This window comes from Clupea harengus, chromosome 7 (assembly GCF_900700415.2).
Source record: "Clupea harengus chromosome 7, Ch_v2.0.2, whole genome shotgun sequence".
Classification (NCBI taxonomy): Eukaryota; Metazoa; Chordata; class Actinopteri; order Clupeiformes; family Clupeidae; genus Clupea; species Clupea harengus.
Window position 1 is genome coordinate 12,409,485 of NC_045158.1, and position 17,024 is coordinate 12,426,508.

At 41.5% G+C, this 17,024-nt stretch overlaps 2 protein-coding genes across 5 annotated transcripts in view; both read right to left on the reverse strand.

Annotated features, from left to right (window-relative positions):
* pdlim5a (PDZ and LIM domain 5a) overlaps positions 1 to 1,843 on the reverse strand; it is a 64,073-nt gene extending 62,230 nt beyond the window's left edge. For all 4 annotated transcript variants that reach the window (XM_042708256.1, XM_042708255.1, XM_042708254.1 and 1 more), the window contains exon 1: positions 1,699 to 1,843. The gene's annotated coding sequence lies outside the window, so the exon portion shown is untranslated. The remainder of the gene's footprint in view (positions 1 to 1,698) is intronic.
* Positions 1,844 to 3,733: 1,890 nt separating this feature from the next.
* opn4xb (opsin 4xb) lies at positions 3,734 to 16,136 on the reverse strand. Its single transcript, XM_031570537.2, has 9 exons — positions 15,900 to 16,136; positions 13,477 to 13,610; positions 12,978 to 13,181; positions 12,564 to 12,735; positions 12,223 to 12,369; positions 6,121 to 6,228; positions 5,763 to 5,946; positions 4,927 to 5,097; positions 3,734 to 4,540 (listed from the first exon to the last, which is right to left on the reverse strand). The coding sequence occupies exons 1-9, from the start codon at positions 16,055 to 16,057 to the stop codon at positions 4,157 to 4,159; spliced, it is 1,662 nt and encodes a 553-aa protein (XP_031426397.1). The 5' UTR covers positions 16,058 to 16,136; the 3' UTR covers positions 3,734 to 4,156.
* Between the last annotated feature and the right edge of the window lie 888 nt (positions 16,137 to 17,024).

Below are 17,024 nucleotides of genomic sequence, written 5' to 3' on the forward strand. Positions count from 1 at the left end.
TATCTCAGGGCATCTGATACTCTCCTGCTGTGTGGATGTCATATACCTAAACGTCCAAGTCAAAGTATCAGCTTTCCTCAACCGTGGAGAGAGTTTTAGTGTAACTGTCTGCCTCTTCTGTTCACAATCAAATCCCCATTGTTTACTCGGCAGGGCCAGACCCCAGAGAGAAATCAGCTGCAGGAGGGATCATGAGGCTGGAGCTATTCCTAGAGCAAGGTACTAAAGGACTGATGGCTCTCATCCACTACCAGCAGGCGGATGAGATACACCAGGGGACTGCCGAGCCCAGATGAGGTCTCCTGTGTGTGTGTGTGTGTGTGTGTGTGTGTGTGTGTGTGTGTGTGTGTGTGTGTGTGTGTGTGTGTGTGTGTGTGTGTGTGTGTGTGTGTGTGTGTGTGTGTGTGTGTGTGTGTGTGGGGGCACGCGCGTGTAGTACGCTAGTGGTGACGGCTCATGGCGAACAGAGCAGCTTTCAACACAAGATAACTGAGAGTGTGTTTTCAGCAGAGCGGTCCTGTGCCGAGCTCCAGACATCTTCAGGCTGTCAAAGTAGATTGCCTGTAGCGCTGTTTCAGTTTTCTGGTTCTATCAACTCCACCTGCTCTTTCTTTCTCTCTCTCTCTCTCTCCCTCTCTCTCTCTCTCTCTCACTCTCTCACACTTAGTCTCTCTCTCTCTGTCTCACTTACTCTCGCTCTCTCCCTTACTCTCTCTCTCTCTCTCACACACACTTGCTCTCTCTCTCTCTCTTTCACACATGCATACTGTATATATAAACACACACACACTTCACTCAAAATAGGAGAATAGATGAAATACCCAGTGATCAACTAGACTCTTGTGTAAATATATCCAGGTAACATCTGACAAGATGTGTGACACCATACACCTTCAGCAAACATATAATTGGTCAAACATGGTTATAAGTGCGAGACCACGTTGCAATTACTGCAAGAAGCCTATAAGAAGCTTGTAAGATGCGTGAGAATTATTTGAGGTGCCCTGTCCTTGCTGTGTCTGTTTTTTGCAACTATATGCCGCCCTCTTCAACAAAACAATTTCTTCAAATGAACATGAAAGAGAGTTATTGTTGCCACATGTTGTATATCTTTTGAGTGTGGGTTCTGAGTAAAATAGTTTAAAAAAAATCACTGATTTCATACGCTAAATACGGTATTAAAAAAATAATAATAATAATGATCATAGCCCATGCTTTTTTTCCTTTGCACAGAGAACTAACACCTATCTTTGTAAAAATGTTACATAATCATTACAAATGTGACAAAATAATACTCGTAATGATAACGCACAAGGTAACAAAAGACATCGGCTACTGTGAATCTGTCAAACAATAGCGTCCCCGTCACCTATCCAACACCGGACATCCTGAGTGAATGGCAAGTACGAGCAAACAAAGATTTAACATTCGTGTTTCATGAGGGAGCCTTATACGAAATCAATTAAAAGTCACTTTTTTGCAATCAAACATCTTAACTGCCATGAAGTATGACATATACCGTTGAAAACACGAGTCATTCGCTTATACAGATCTTGATGAGACAAGTTTTTTCTACGGGGGCAATTCAATGCACTTGTTTCTCAAATCGGCAATCCCGTTATCATTGCTGTCTCTGATAGAGTCCTCACTCGTTTATTTCTCGCATGCTGTAGCGTCGCCTTTATCACAGTCACTCACCTTTAGAATCCGGATGGTTAGGGTTACTTCAAGATGAGTTCTCTCTATAGCGGTCGCCTATGAATGGGAACAGCTAAGCACTGTACGTCGGACCAATCTAGCCTCCACTTCAAACTCCATCCAGCAGCCGCGGGGTGGTGAATATACTCCATACATTACGTCACGTAGGGGGCCGTGCCCTGTAGACAATATCGCCAGTCAATTAACGCAATTTACGAGTTATCTAAAAGAGCGTGCCTCTAAAGCTAAAGCAGTTCAGTAAAGATTAAAATTCAAATTCAAAGGTTATGGGTAATATTCCAGACTATATTTTACCTCAAGAAGTAGATTACAAAGTAGAAAATATGCCCTTCTCTTAAATTACCCCAGTTGTAATAATAGTTTTATAGTTATTTCCGAGATCTTTCCATGAGATACAGGCTACCAGTTTTATTCTTTGCTAAACAACAAGTAGTTTATGAAAGTGAGGTCCCCACATAAACTCTATTCCAGGAAAAATGTGGTGGAAATGTGTGTGTGTGTGTGTGTGTGTGTGTGTGTGTGTGTGTGTGTGTGTGTGTGTGTGTGTGTGTGTGTGTGTGTGTGTGTGTGTGCGTGTGTGTGTTTGGGAGGAATTTGCATGTGAAGGGAGGCGGGTATTGGTAGAGGAACTCCACAGAGATAAACGGTAGTGTCCCAAGCCTTGGTCTTGCTGACCTCACCTCCCAGGTATTCCTGCACTGTGATCACATAACCCCTGTCAGCAGAAGCCTCCGAGAGTGATGTCATCCATTCCTATCTCATCACACCTTTGGAACCCTGTCATGAAACGAAATACCAGGAGCCAACAAAATGCTAACTGTCTGTCGCCACACAAATGTGTCTTAGCGTGTCATTTTTTTCTTTGAAAAGCGTATATAAAAAGACACCTCCAGAAATACAATAAAGCTGTACAAATTCATTGTAAATTCTATCATTAATGCCATTATATATCTCTGGTACTATCAATATAGAATTCAAGCAACTCAGTTATACTACTAATTACTTTATATTTCAAAGGAGCTCTGAAACTTCAACGTTAGCATGTCATTTATCATATGTGTGAGAAGAAATGTGCGATTTATAGGATGATTTTCTGGTTGTAGAGAGTACAGAGTCTTTGTAGAGGCTCAAGGCCAAGGTATGTTCGCGGACACATATGCTTTTTTTAGATGTTTCTGTTGCCCTCTGGTGGCCAATTACATATCCTGAATATTGTCATGCAAATCATGCCATGCGGAAGGCTGGATAATTCAAAACATGTTTGTTTGAATAAAAGAATAATCTAAAACCCTGAATAAACGGATTTTATCAAAAGTGATTAATATATCTTGTTATGGCGTGAGAAGCCGAGCAAATATCATAGCATCCTGAAGCAACCCATCAACATTCTCTCATTCCATTAATTTACTGCATGACATCACGGTGGCACCACCTACTGTAGCTCTGGAATCTTCCATGTATGGGCTGTTCCCATCAAGTGTACAAATGTTCTTCCCTGCCTATTTTAGTAAAAACAGAGAGTGCCAGTGCTTCAAAAAGAGTGAAGGGCTGCGGCCCAGCACTGTTAACCTGAGAGGTGTTGCTGTCAGGCCACTTGTGTTATTGTTCTCTGAAGCTCAGGGAAGCACGCAGAGGCTGAGGCTTTTACCCTGAGGGATTAATGCCGCTAGTGTTTCAGGTCAGTGACCAATCATAACGCGGCGTGCATAATGATTCAGCATTTCGGTAATGACGGCAAAGTGTTGGGTGAATGGAGAGGAGTGATGGCTAAGCACGACGTGCTTTGTGATAAAAGCGTTTGATAAAAAATGTTAACAAATTTGACAGTCTTTTGCATATCATATTACATGTTCATTCAGATCGAAGTCATATCCATGACAAAATCACAATAATAGCCTACTTGAATTTTTTTTTACATGATATTTGATTCAAAATATGGGCCTATTTCAGTCGGCTTGATTCGTATGAAGAAAATATATCTGCATATATTTCAGATAATGAGAGGTGTATACAATCACCGTACATATCCCTTTATTTACAACAGAAAATGAAATATAACTGTAAATAAAATACAATTTTCAACAATATTCATTTGAACTACTTAATTCAGTGAAATGGATGGTTCAATGTGAAATAGATTTCCTGTCTTGCTGTAATGTAGTAATATATTATAGGATTCGTTGTTGCACTGCTTTCTTTGTTCGTTTATGAGGAAAGAAAGTGACCAGGGAGCTAAAATGTGACAATGTGAATGTGCATTTTAGCAAACTGCCCTTAAAATATCCATATCCATTACAAAATAGAAGTATTCAATCCATTTCTTGCAAATTCTTAATGAATGCAAACGAAATATATATATAAAATCCTTTTTTTCCTTGGGTGTTGTGCATACAAAAATACAAGACGACTAGTATGAAGTACCAAAAATAAAGAGGATTCAGGATAGGAAACTCTCCACAGACTCAAGCAGTTCAGAGGAACACTTAAACTGTCGCAGATCTAACACCAGGTCACCCAAGTCCATTGCCTGCGACCCGGGCCTACTATCGTCCAAATACAAGGCCTCCTCAGTCAGGCTGCTCTCTGACGTGGGGCTGATGATGATGCGTGGGATGCCGTGACACAGCCGGGGGAAATGAGCCGGGTCCAGGGTGCTTCTCTGGTAGGGCTCCTGGTGTTGATTGCCGTCCGTGTCCGTAGTTGAGTTCACAGCCTGCGGGTCCTTAGACCCGACCAGCAGCGGGATGGTGGCCATGTTCAACACGCCGTTCACCAGATGGTGATCACAGAGACTCAGAGATCCTGTGATGCTTGGGTGTTGCTGTGGATACAAATAAGGAAGGCTCAAGCATTTACATCAAGAAGTTCAAAAGCAGTGCCCTATACAGCATGACTCTTGACGATCACTCACACAGTGACTTCTATCAGGGTAAATAAGATACAGTGGGCCTTTTAACACTGAAGGTATTGCATTAGGGTTCTATCATTGGCTCCTGTTTTACCACACATGAACATTGCTTTGAATAGTAGTGCCTGACACTCAAACAAAAGGTAAAGTAAATGTTAATCATTTTGAACCATGGAGAGTTAGCTGACAAACATCACAAACACATACATACATATACACAAATACACACAACTACACAGATGCACTTGTGTATGCATACAAACACACACACACACACAAACTCACAAAGACATACTTACTTTTCGTTCAGTGGCATGTGAGTGGTGTTTGGTCTTGGTCTTGTGCCGTTTGACTGATTTGTTGTGGTCTTTGAGCAGGGGAAAAGAAGATGAGCTTCTGAAGGAGTCTGCTTTGCGGGACATCATATCGAGTTCTACATCCCCCATCTTGTGTGATTGCAGTACATGAACCTAAAGTAATAAAACATGAACATCTTTAGACCTTTTGTTACATAGGGACAGCATCTGGATGTGATAATACATTGTCATAATGCTTTTTTATAAGATGCCATGCTCAAGGCAGGGAATTTAATATATTAACAAACAAAAAGTTTATAACTTCCACGCGGTGCCTGATAAAATGCAGAAATGGTGTTTTTGTTCATCAAAGACATGTTCAAAGGAGAACTAAGGCAGAGCAGAGGCCAGCCAATCAACTCCTAGTATCCTGCCTTCACAGGGCTTGGGGATAATAAAAAAGGACACAAGTCCACCAAAATATGTAAGCTTGTTTACACTTGGAGCAACAACATCCCAAAAACTCCTCCCTCATCTCTGAACTCTAATCGCATTGTGTCCTCACCTGAACCAGACTAGCAACCTCACTCTCTACAGTAACTCATCTAGGGAGAATTTTTTTTTCTTTACTAAACATACAAAGCAACAAATGCTTTAAAAATGTTCTTTACTTCTGAAAATTTTTCTTTGTATTCAGACCAACCCATCATATTTCATTACAAATAATTTGCCCTATTTGTAATGAAATGATTAATTGTTGTATTCAAACTTCAAGACATGTGTTGTATTTGGACCTGAACACTAACTTATCACTTGACAAACATACAGTCGTACAGTACCACATCACTACTGTACGTGGCCGAAGTCGAGGTAACGGCGTGGAGTTTCGCCTTGAAGACAGACGACTGCCTGCTGAACCCAGTGTCGTGGGCGGACGTCTCACTGTTGGTCATGGACTGGCATTCCTTCTGTTTCTTCTGAGACAGGCACGACAGACAGGACACCTTCTCAGCTAAGGTGTTCCTGTACAGGAAAAGTGTTGAAATAGACACTTAATGACCCTGTCATATTCTGAAATGGTTTCAATCCAGAGTATCTTTCATTATTATTATTAATATTATTATTATTATGAATCCAAAGTATTTCTATTATTTTTATTTCATTTGTTCAAGATCGTTAGCAAAATTGTCTGTTCACCTGTATTTTGTGTGTATGATAGCATAGATGAACGGGTTATAGATTGTGGAAGCTTTTGCTATGACTGCAGGAACTGTTTTGGAATATGGAGTAAGCTTGTGGGCATACCTAGGGCAAGAAAACAAAGAGTGAGTCAAAATGCACCACCAGAAGTCAAAGCATGTCAGTATGGTTGAGATAAGGATTCAAATCAGTGCAACAGCTCTGTGCAAGCCAGCTGTCAGTTGCTATCCAGTTCCACATTATCCATGATAAGTTGTGTATCAGATGTGTCACAAAGCTAGATGTACTGAAATGGTCCATTAGTAGACACAGCGGGAAAGATTAAATGTTGTGCAATCACTTTTGAACGCATTGTAACAGAGAAAACACATTGCTAAAGTTGCTAAAGAAATAATATAAATGCTTTTGGGCTCCAAATACACAGACTAGCTCGACTTGGATAGTTATTTGTCATTGGAATCAGGGGTTCTTGCTTGATTTATACAATCCAATATTTATACAATCAAATATGTAAATGGTCAGTTTTTGGAGTCACAAAACACATACAAACTAATCTGGATGAACAGAGAGGTTTGCCTCCTGCTCAAAGCAAGCGATGCAGCCTTCAGGTCTGGCCAGGGCTAAGCACTGTTACAAACAAAGGATTGAAGAGCACTTCAAGTCTTATGACCCTCGGCACAAGTGACAAGTGACACGGACAGTAACGAACATCAAACCACCCAGCTTTGCCTCCCTTTCCTTTCCCAGGGTTTTAGCTCAACTACTTCTACGCTCGCTTTGACCTTGGAAATGGGGAGGTCATCCTCAAAGCAGATCTACCGCCTGATGAGCAGCCTCTCACGCTCTCCACCTCAGATGTTTGCTCCACCCTTGGCCGCATACTAAGAGCCTGTGCAGAGGAGCTGGCCGGGGGCTTTACGGACATTTTCTGTCTGTCCCTGGCCAAGGCAGTTGTCCCCACAAGTTTGAGGACCACCATCGTGCCAGTGCCAAAGCACTCTACTGTTTCGACCCCTTAATGACTTCCATCCTGTCACACTCACCCCCATCATCATCACCAAGTGCCTTGAGAAACTGGTTCTTTCACACTTGAAATTTTGTCTACCTGCTCCATTGGACCCACACCAGTTTGCCTAACACAGCAACAGGGCGCAATCATCAACGCCCCCAACTCTGCCCTGACCCACCCGGACAGTCACAACTCATACTTCAGAATGCTGTTCATCATTTAATTCAGCATTTAACAGTATTATCTGCTTCAAGCTGATCTCCAAGCTTAGCCAATTTGGTATCAGTACATCTCTCTGCAACTGGACTCTGGACGTTCTGACCAACAGACCCCAGTCTGTTAAGTTACTTAACCTCTCCTCCTCCACCCTGAACACCAGTGTGTCACAAGGCCCTCTTCTGTACCTCCTGTTCATCCATGACCTGGTCCCTGTTTATAATCTACATACTTAACCAAATCAGAATCAGAATCAGAATCAGAATCACATTTATTGGCCAAGTAAGTTTGCACTCTCAGGGCCTCATTTACTAACAGGATTGCGCCCATTTCAGGCGTAAAATAGCGGTTAAAGACATAAAACCGCATTTACAAAGGCGGCGCACTTGAGGAAAAGCGTGCCTGTGTGTGATTAACTCATGTTAATATGTGTGAATATGAACTTGTGAACACAAACTCGTTAATATGAAGCTGCACAGGCACCCTGAGGGGTAACCATAGCAACACAGAAACTCAATGTTCGCTGAAAAGTTTAATTTCCCCAAATCAGCTCACCAATAAAAGACTTTTAGTGTGGACGGAAGGGCTAAACAGAGAAATATTTATGAGTTTCTATATTTACCCGGGTTAGTTTGCTGTAACCTCGTGAACCAAAAGCTCTAATTACAGTGCATGAAATGCCCTGTATTGTTATTCCTTCGTTTCTTATTCTTCTACTTCTTATTATTCTTTGTACCGACTTCTGCACTTAATTCAGCTCGAACCGCTTAACTTAGAAACTCCGTTCAAACTTTGGCGCGTATGTCTTGTAAAGGACACTTATGCTATGTATTTTTAATTTTTCTAAACTTTATACTTTTTAAGATATTAAATAAAAACGAATACAAATTTTCCCATTGACTTACATTGGGCCATTATGACATCATAATAGGGTCATTAAACTGGCTTGCACCTGTGCTTCACTGACACCTGCGCCAAGGCTCCTCTTCTCTCTGTCCCTCTCCATTCAACTGTATAACTAGGAATATTAAGAGACACCTTCCATACTCTAATTTGTTTTCTCTTTCCTTTCTTCTTTCCTTCTTCCACTCTTCTTTCCTTTCTTCTTTCCTTCTTCCACTCTTCTTTCCTTCTTCCACTCTTCTTTCCTTCTTCCAATCTTTTTTCCTTCTTTCACTCTTCTTCCTTTCTTCTTTCCTTCTTTCACTCTTCTTTCTTTTCTTCTTTCCTTCTTCTACTCTTCTTTCCTTTCTTCACTCTTCTTTCTTTTCTTCTTTCCTTCCTCCACTCTTCTTTCCTTCTTTCACTCTTCCTTCTTTTCTTCTTTCCTTCTTCTACTCTTCTTTCCTTTCTTCACTCTTCTTTCTTTCCTTCTTCCACTCTTCTTTCCTTTCTTCTTTCCTTCTTTCACTCTTCTTTCTTTTCTTCTTTCCTTCTTCTACTCTTCTTTCCTTTCTTCACTCTTCTTTCTTTCCTTCTTCCACTCTTCTTTCCTTTCTTCTTTCCTTCTTTCACTCTTCTTTCTTTTCTTCTTTCCTTCTTCTACTCTTCTTTCCTTTCTTCACTCTTCTTTCTTTTCTTCTTCCACTCTTCTTTCCTTCTTTTACTCTTCTTTCCTTTCTTCTTTGCTTCTTCACTCTTCTTTCTTTTCTTCTTCCTTTCTTAACTTTTGCATTTCATGCACTGGTATTTCCTTCAGGAAATGCATTTTCTAGTTCTAATTTGAACTCATCATCCATGGTGGCAGGAACACGCAGGCTCTTTCTTCCATAGACATATATACATGCTTTCTTACCTATTTTAGCGGCGCGCTATTAACACTAATGGGCGTGGTTAAGCGCTGACGACGCAACGAGGTTCTTGTTTGATAAATACGATGCAAAATACGGAGCGCTATATGCGGTTTGGCAAAGGCGCTGATTGCGCTGCGGTCGCAATGTTAGTAAATGAGGCCCTCAGTGTACTTACACAAAATATAGAACACAACACAACAGCACAACGATCTAAGAAATCTTAGAAATATAAACAGGGATGAATGGCTATATACAGGAGCTGTGAACTGTAAACACAACAAATAGTGCAAAGAAGTGGAGAGTGCAAGAAGTACAGAGATAAATATTAAATGGTAAGAGAATGACGTAAGAAGTACAGTATATATAGCTTGAATAGTTATACACTAAAGGGTGGAATGTATTGCACACTTTGTATTTGAGAATCAAATAAATAAATATGATTTGTAGGTGTAATTGTACAGTGGTTATTATAGTGATCCAGGGTTATTGCACAGTGCCACAGTGAGTTAGCTGTTCATTAGTGAGACGGCGAGGGGGAAGAAACTGTTTCTGTGTCTGTTGGTTTTGGCGAACAGTGTTCTGTAGCGCCTACCAGAGGGGAGAAGTTGGAATAGGTTATGTCCAGGGTGTGAGGGGTCTGCAGTGATTTTCCCTGCCCGTTTCCTGACTCTGGAGGTATACAGGTCTTGGATGGTGGGCAGGTAGGCACTGATAATCTTTTCTGCAGTCCTGACTGTCAGTTGGAGTCTATTCCTATCCAGTTTGGCGGCCAATCCAAACCAGACAGTTATGGAAGGGCAGAGAAAAGACTTGATGACTGCAGTGTAGAACTGGATCAGCAGCTCCTGATGCAGGTTGTACTTCCTGAGCTGACGCAGGAAGTACATCCTCTGCTGGGCGTTTTTGATGATTGTGTTGATGTTGGGTTCCCACTTCAGGTTCCGGGAGATTGTGAATCCCAGAAACCTGAAGGATTCCACAGCCAACTCAGTGTGGTTGAATATGGTGAGGGGGGGCAGTGCTGGGGGGCTCCTCCTGAAGTCCACTGTCATCTCCACAGTTTTGAGCGTGTTCAGCTCTAGGTTGTTGCGACCGCACCACAGGGCCAGCTGTTCAACTTCCCGCCAATATGCAGACTCGTCTTCATCAGGGATGAGGCCGATGACTGTTGTGTCGTCTGCAAATTTCAGGATTTTAATAGATGGGTCTCCTGAGGTGCAGTCGTCAGTGTAGAGGGAGAAGAGCAGTGGGGAGAGCACAGATCCCTGAGGTGCACCAGTGCTGACTGTCCGGGTGCTGGATGTCATTTCATCCAGCCTCACCTGCTGCTTCATGTCTATCAGGAAGTTTGTGATCCACTGACAGGTGGAGGCGGACACAGTGAGCAGGGTGAGTTTGGTGAAGAGGACTTCTGGGATGATGGTGTTAAATGCCGAGCTGAAGTCTGTGAAGTCTGTACATATGCTGCTCATACTGTACATACATCCTTACATTTGGATTCTCTATTCTCGAACTCTGTCCACTTCTCTGTCCAATATATGTATTTAAAATATTTACATATATAATATTTGTATATTGTAACTATCCACTGGCCATCCCTCTACATACTATACTGTAAAATATAGCATCACTTATGCTGCAATACTGACTTTTCCAGCACTTATCTATAATAATACAGTGTTTTTGCACTTCTAGTTAGGTGCTAACTGCATTTCATTGACTTTTTACCCGTAGTCAAAATAAAGCTGAATCTAATCTAATCTAAAAAAAATTATAAATATAAATCACAAGCTGATTACCAAACCTAATTACCAAAACAACAGTGTATTTTATTTTTGTGGCTGTGGTCATGTAGTTATGGTGTTCTAATCTGCCATAACCTAAAATAGTGATTTTAAAAGTGTCATTGTCAGTGAGCATACAATCATTAAACTGCTGAGAAAACACATCACAGCAGTGCAGTTGAACTCGATAAGAATGTTCGATAAGTGTCCCAGGAATGATTGGGATTTTGTAACTGAGGAAGTTTCGTCAGTCCTCCACAAGAATAGAGGGCGGTGCGGCTAGAGGAAAACTAGGTTTAGGTTATGTGGAATTCACTACTTAGATGAAGTGGGAAGAGAATTAGTCTCTTGACCCAAACACTAATCCAGCACTCGAGGCAACCCACTGCAGTGTAGAGTATTTAGCTTTGACCAGAGATATGGGCTGAGATACAGGATGATAGTGTATTAAATCGAGTGTTGCTCAAAGCAACCAGCTTTTCCAGACTGAAATAAGGTCATCCTGCGTGCCCTGCATCCTGCATTAGTCCAATACAGTCTTAAAAGCGTCCTAAGCCAGTGTTTAGTCCAATAATAGCGTCAGCAACATGGTTAAAAAACAACAAATGCTAGCACAAATCGATCAGTGACACAACATTGAAGCTCATGAGCTTGTATTACTGTTGAACGTATTTTACTAGATGACCTAGAGCCTGTCCTACCTAACACGCAACATCAATAGCTTCCGAGCGGGCTGTCGGGCAGCGGCAGAGCCCCTCCTACCCCCACTCAAAGACTGGGTTTAGTCACGTAATACTGCAGGACAGATTTCTGAGTGTCCCGTATCAGGGTGCCAGTGAGAGTCAATTACTCACAGCCACACAGCCATGTTTAATCGGTCCCCTCATGGATTGATGGCTGACTCAAGTAACCTCTGTATATATCCACTGTACATTTCCTTATTACATACTGAACTCACAATCTATCAAACCTGTATCAGATAGAATAGAGGCTTTGCAAGATAAGTAGATATCAGTAGTAGATACAACTGTTTCTTCTACAGCATCTAACCAGTCAAATTAAATTTCTCCACAGAATTGTAACATTATAGTCTACTTAATGTGAAGGTGCTTATGTGCCTTCAGTTACACAGTGTAAACAACTGTAGTAAAAGGGAGCCCGAAGGAGCCCGAAGATCAAACTTAGGTGCCCACCCACCAAAATCAGAAAGGTGCCGAGAGGTGTTTTGTCTGAGCGCCAATATAACTTGTCCCAAATGCAGAGGGACAGGTGAGAGAGTCAGCACGGGGAGACTCACCCAGCCCAAGCGATGAGCGTGACACAGGCGTAGGGGGACCAGGACAGCACATACACGATGATGACCACAAACGCGATCTTGGCCAGCCGCCACTCATTACGCATAGACTGCTGCTGAATACTGGACGTTCCCATCATCTCCAAGTCCCTACATCAGAGGAGACATGCAAACACCGATCAAGACAACGGCACAGAATATAAATTCTTGGGGTGTTTGTAGAATCTATCTATCTCTCTAGCAATTTACTTACCTATTTGTTTGCTTACTTATGCATTACTTTTCTAGTCTGAGATGCATTGTAATGCATGATGAGACATGAGTGGGAAATGACTTGAGCTTACCTGCCGGCTTTGCGGATGGCGAAGAACATGAAGAGGTAGCAGTAAAGGATGACTCCCAGAGGAATGAAGAACACAAAGCAGCAGAGCATCATGGTGTAGCTCCTGTTTGCCACAGAGTAGGTGGTGTAGTCCCAGGTGCAGCTGGTCATGAGCCCTTCTGGAATGTAAGAGCCTGCCGAGAACAAGAGCAACATCAGGTCTTACTCTAGTTGCATGGCCCGCTACTCCATTGTTCAGGCTGTTTTCAACTTTAATGGAATAGTTACATTTTGTGCTTTAAAATGTGGAGTAACAGGGGTTCAGCTTCATGTTAAGTCTCCGTATTGTACTTAAGATAGATAGAGATGTATACATATATGAAATGACTTAAACCAACTGTAACTACATTGTAATGATCATACTAATATGCCTTACTCCAGCCAACAAGTGGGGCCAGACTCCATCCGAGAGAGTAGAGCCAGACCAGTATGATGGCCACGGTGGTTCTACGTTTGGAGTTCCACTGCATGGCCTGCAGGGGCTTGGTGATGACGAGGTAGCGGTCGATGGAGATGGCCAACAGGTTTATCATAGAGGTGATGCCAAAGAGGGCCCCACAAAAGGCATACACCTTACAGGCTGGGACAAATATTCACCAGAAACTCAAGTGAGTTTGTACGTATTTGCACTGAGTAGCAATGTATCATGCGTCAAAATATCCTGCACAGTAAACAACAGTATATACCAAGAATTAGCTGATAAAAGATATCATTTTTATATTTTTTAGCCTAATCCGCCATTGTTCCCAAAAGTCTTCAAACATTAGACTTAACAACAAAGCTTTGTCAAGTACTTAACAGAGGGGTTTACCATGTTTACCATTTAGTCAAAACGGTGAAGTGTGAGGGCAGAAAAAATACAAAATGGTGGTTACCCGTTTCCCCAAACACCCACTCATTGTAGAGGGAGTTGATGAAGAAGATGGGTGCCTGGGTGAAGGCCATGAGGAAGTCACTCACGGCCAGATTCACTATGAAGTAGTTAGGCACACTCCTCAGCTTCTTATTGCTGACAAACACAAAGAAATGTCACCAAAGCCTCTGTAATGTCTCTGATTTCACACAGATTAATAAAGAATTAACAAAGTTATCTATCTATCCATCTATCTTTCTATCTGTATCTATCTACAGTATCCATCCATCTATCTATCTATATATCTATCTGTCTATGTACTGTATCTTATCTATCAACAGTATCTATCTATCTATTTATCTGCTGTATCTATCTACGGTGTCCCTCCATCTATCTACAGTAGATCTATCTATCTATCTATCTATGCATCTATCTATCTATCTATGTATCTATCTGTCTATATTGTGGACTCATTTTACTGTAAACTCTGCCAGCTAGCCGTGGCCATACAACAAGCCTATAAACATGTTAGATCGGTAGATTGTATTCTATAAAATGTGATTACATTTCTGTGGATGAGATAACATACATGACCTATGCACCTATGACCTATGTCTGAGCTGTGGCTAAGGTGCTTCAGTATGCCGCAGGTGTTTAGACTGATCCATGAAGCAAACGCCATTCCCCTACCATTTCTACCGTACACGGACACAGCAGAAATGGGTCAATGATCCCATAAGACGTGCATGTCATTTTTTACACTCTAGACATTTCCCACTAATTCCTCAGAATTTCTCAGAGCAACCATCATCTGTATTACAGGATTATGGCTGTGCCCCTTACATGGATTTAATGACATTTCCATCCACTCCTTATGCAGTCACCATAACCTACTTCTCTGTTTATTTACACACATAGAACAAAAACTTCAAGGGTAGGGAAGATTCCCAAATAAAAATCTTTCAAATCCGTCTGTCTCTACCGGCTAAATGCTTACAGTAGTAATACTGTTTAAAACACTGTACCATGTTTGTGGTAGAATTTGGAGAAAAAAATGAAACAAAATATGTCACATTAAAGGACAATCCATCTACTCTCCAAAACATCCTCCCACTGTGAACATGACCTATTTTTAGATAGAATTAAATTCAATATCGTTAAAGAGAATACAAAAGATAATCTACAGGCAAAATCAAAAAGCTTTTATGAATTTGTCAACATATTCTAGAGAAGTGTCAGATCATTACGTACTATTATGTCATGCCATACCTCGTATGATTTTTAACCTAAATATTTGTTAGCTATTTTATGCTGCCTTTTTGCATCACATCACTATCAGAATAAATATGTCATTGTCAGGCTAGTATTAGCAATAAGTAAGTAGTATGTAGTAGTATGGAAGTATGAGTTTGACTGCCTAAAATCACTGCACCTCTGCATCTCATAGTTGCCTACTCTCACTATGGGACGTCCTTTTTCTCTGTTTTAGTCTTTTTTCCCACCAATATGCTCAACACACAGAGCCTTCCTCCACGTCTTTGCATTTAAGCGTTCACACATTTGAAGAGCGTAACAAACAGCAACAGGCTATGCAAACAATGAAAGGAATGGAACAACTCCGGTTGCCAGTATAGTGAGAAGTGGAGAGAGAGAGCTCACTAAGACTGCCCGAAGTGAGATCTCAACAGCCCGGATCAAGCAAACACGATGCCACATGAAAAGTTATAAGTGGTCATAAGTGTTCAAAATCTGATGAATAACACAACAATACTACAGTAGGTGGTGCCAAATTCAAAGAAAGGAATTAGACTTTGAGTGAAATGTGTTTAAGCAAGATAATAGCAGCGGAGCAACGCTAAAGCCCTGTCATGGATTACAGTATATTTATACTTAAAGCATTACGTCATGTTATTCAACTTTTAAGCAGTCTATCTCAAGAGATGCAGATGTATCCAGCAGACATGCTAGACTGGCCCACTGTATCAGATAAGATGATGTGTTTTAATCTTTACATTAATGTGTACATCTGGCTGAAACCATATATAGAAATTGGTGAAGGCAATACAGAAAATGCACAATACAATGCATCAAGAAATGCTCCTCCTATTGTTCACTTTTATGAACCTTAAAACATCAAACCTGACAGGCTAAAATAATGACAGTGTACTAAATACTTTAGTCTTCTACAACAGCTATATATAAATATAATTATAAAATAAATTAAATAAAACTCAATATAATTAAAATCATACATGTTTATTTTGTATTGTCATTATTATTACTACTATTATTAATAATAATACATAACAACAATAATACCAATAATAAGAATAATAGCAGTAGTAGTATTACTGTACTATACTGCCACTACAACTGTTATCATTAAAGCAAGTAGTGAAATCATATGTGAAATGCAGCTCTCTTCCAACTCTCTTAGTAGCCTACCTGTAGAAAGCAAACATCACCAGAGCATTGCCCGTCATCCCCAGAGCTCCAACGACCACAATGAAGAAGGCCACAATGTAGTGCACATGGACAGGGACGTCCACCTTCTTAAAGAACTTCTCTGTCTCCTCCATGTCCTCCACCTGTTCGCGGGACATGAGACACAACCTCAGTCCTCCATGGTCAATGGTGCCTCCCTCTTCTTCTCAGAGCAGCAATCTGATCTGTGTCCCTCTCTCCTTCCCTCCCTCCCACTCTCTCTCTCTCTCCCTCCCTCCCTCTCTCTCTCTCTCTTCCTCCCTCTTTCTCTTTCTCTCTCTGTCTCTCCCTCCCTCCCTCTCTCCCTCCCTCCCTCTTTCTCTCTCTTTCTCTGGGTCTCTCTCACTCTCCCTCTCTTTTCCTGCCTCCCTCCACCCATCACAATGTGTCGCTTGACTCTGAAGGGTTATGTAAGAGTCATGATGTCCACCAGCAGTGAGGCCGGGCAGAAACAGACTGTGGGCGACCTACTTGCATCTGGGATATCTGTGCGCTTGCCTCATCCACGTGTCACATGACACTCCTCTGCTCTTGTCAGTCTCTAAATTTGCCCCCCCACCCCATAACTTTCTTCTTTCTTTTTTTCCCCCAGTGGGAGTACCAAAAGAATGGCAAGATTAAGATGATGTTATAGCTTTTGACATGAGAGGCATTAATCAGGGATGGCTGTGTAAGTATGTGGTGTGAGGGAGAGTGCGTGTCTGTGTGTGTAGATGCGTGTGCATGTCTTTCTTTTTATCTCTTTCTTTGTCTCTCTCCCTCTTCTCATGGACTTTGTATGTTTCATCTGTCCTCTGTGCCACATGTACTGACGGCAACAACACCCTTGGAGTTCTACCAATTCTGCATCTTTGTGTCGGTTGATGAAAAAATCTCTCACTATCTAACCAATTCATCATATAAGCAGAGGGGAAAAACATCAGCCATCAACTAACACCATCAGCAACAAGCGTGGAAATCCTTTCCATGCCATTATCTTCAATCACTCAGAAGATGAGTGTCACAAGTTCAGTACGGTATTGTTCTCCGCTCTCTATGGAACCACCCCCCTTCCCTGGAGCCCTAGTCCTGTACCACTGCTGAGTG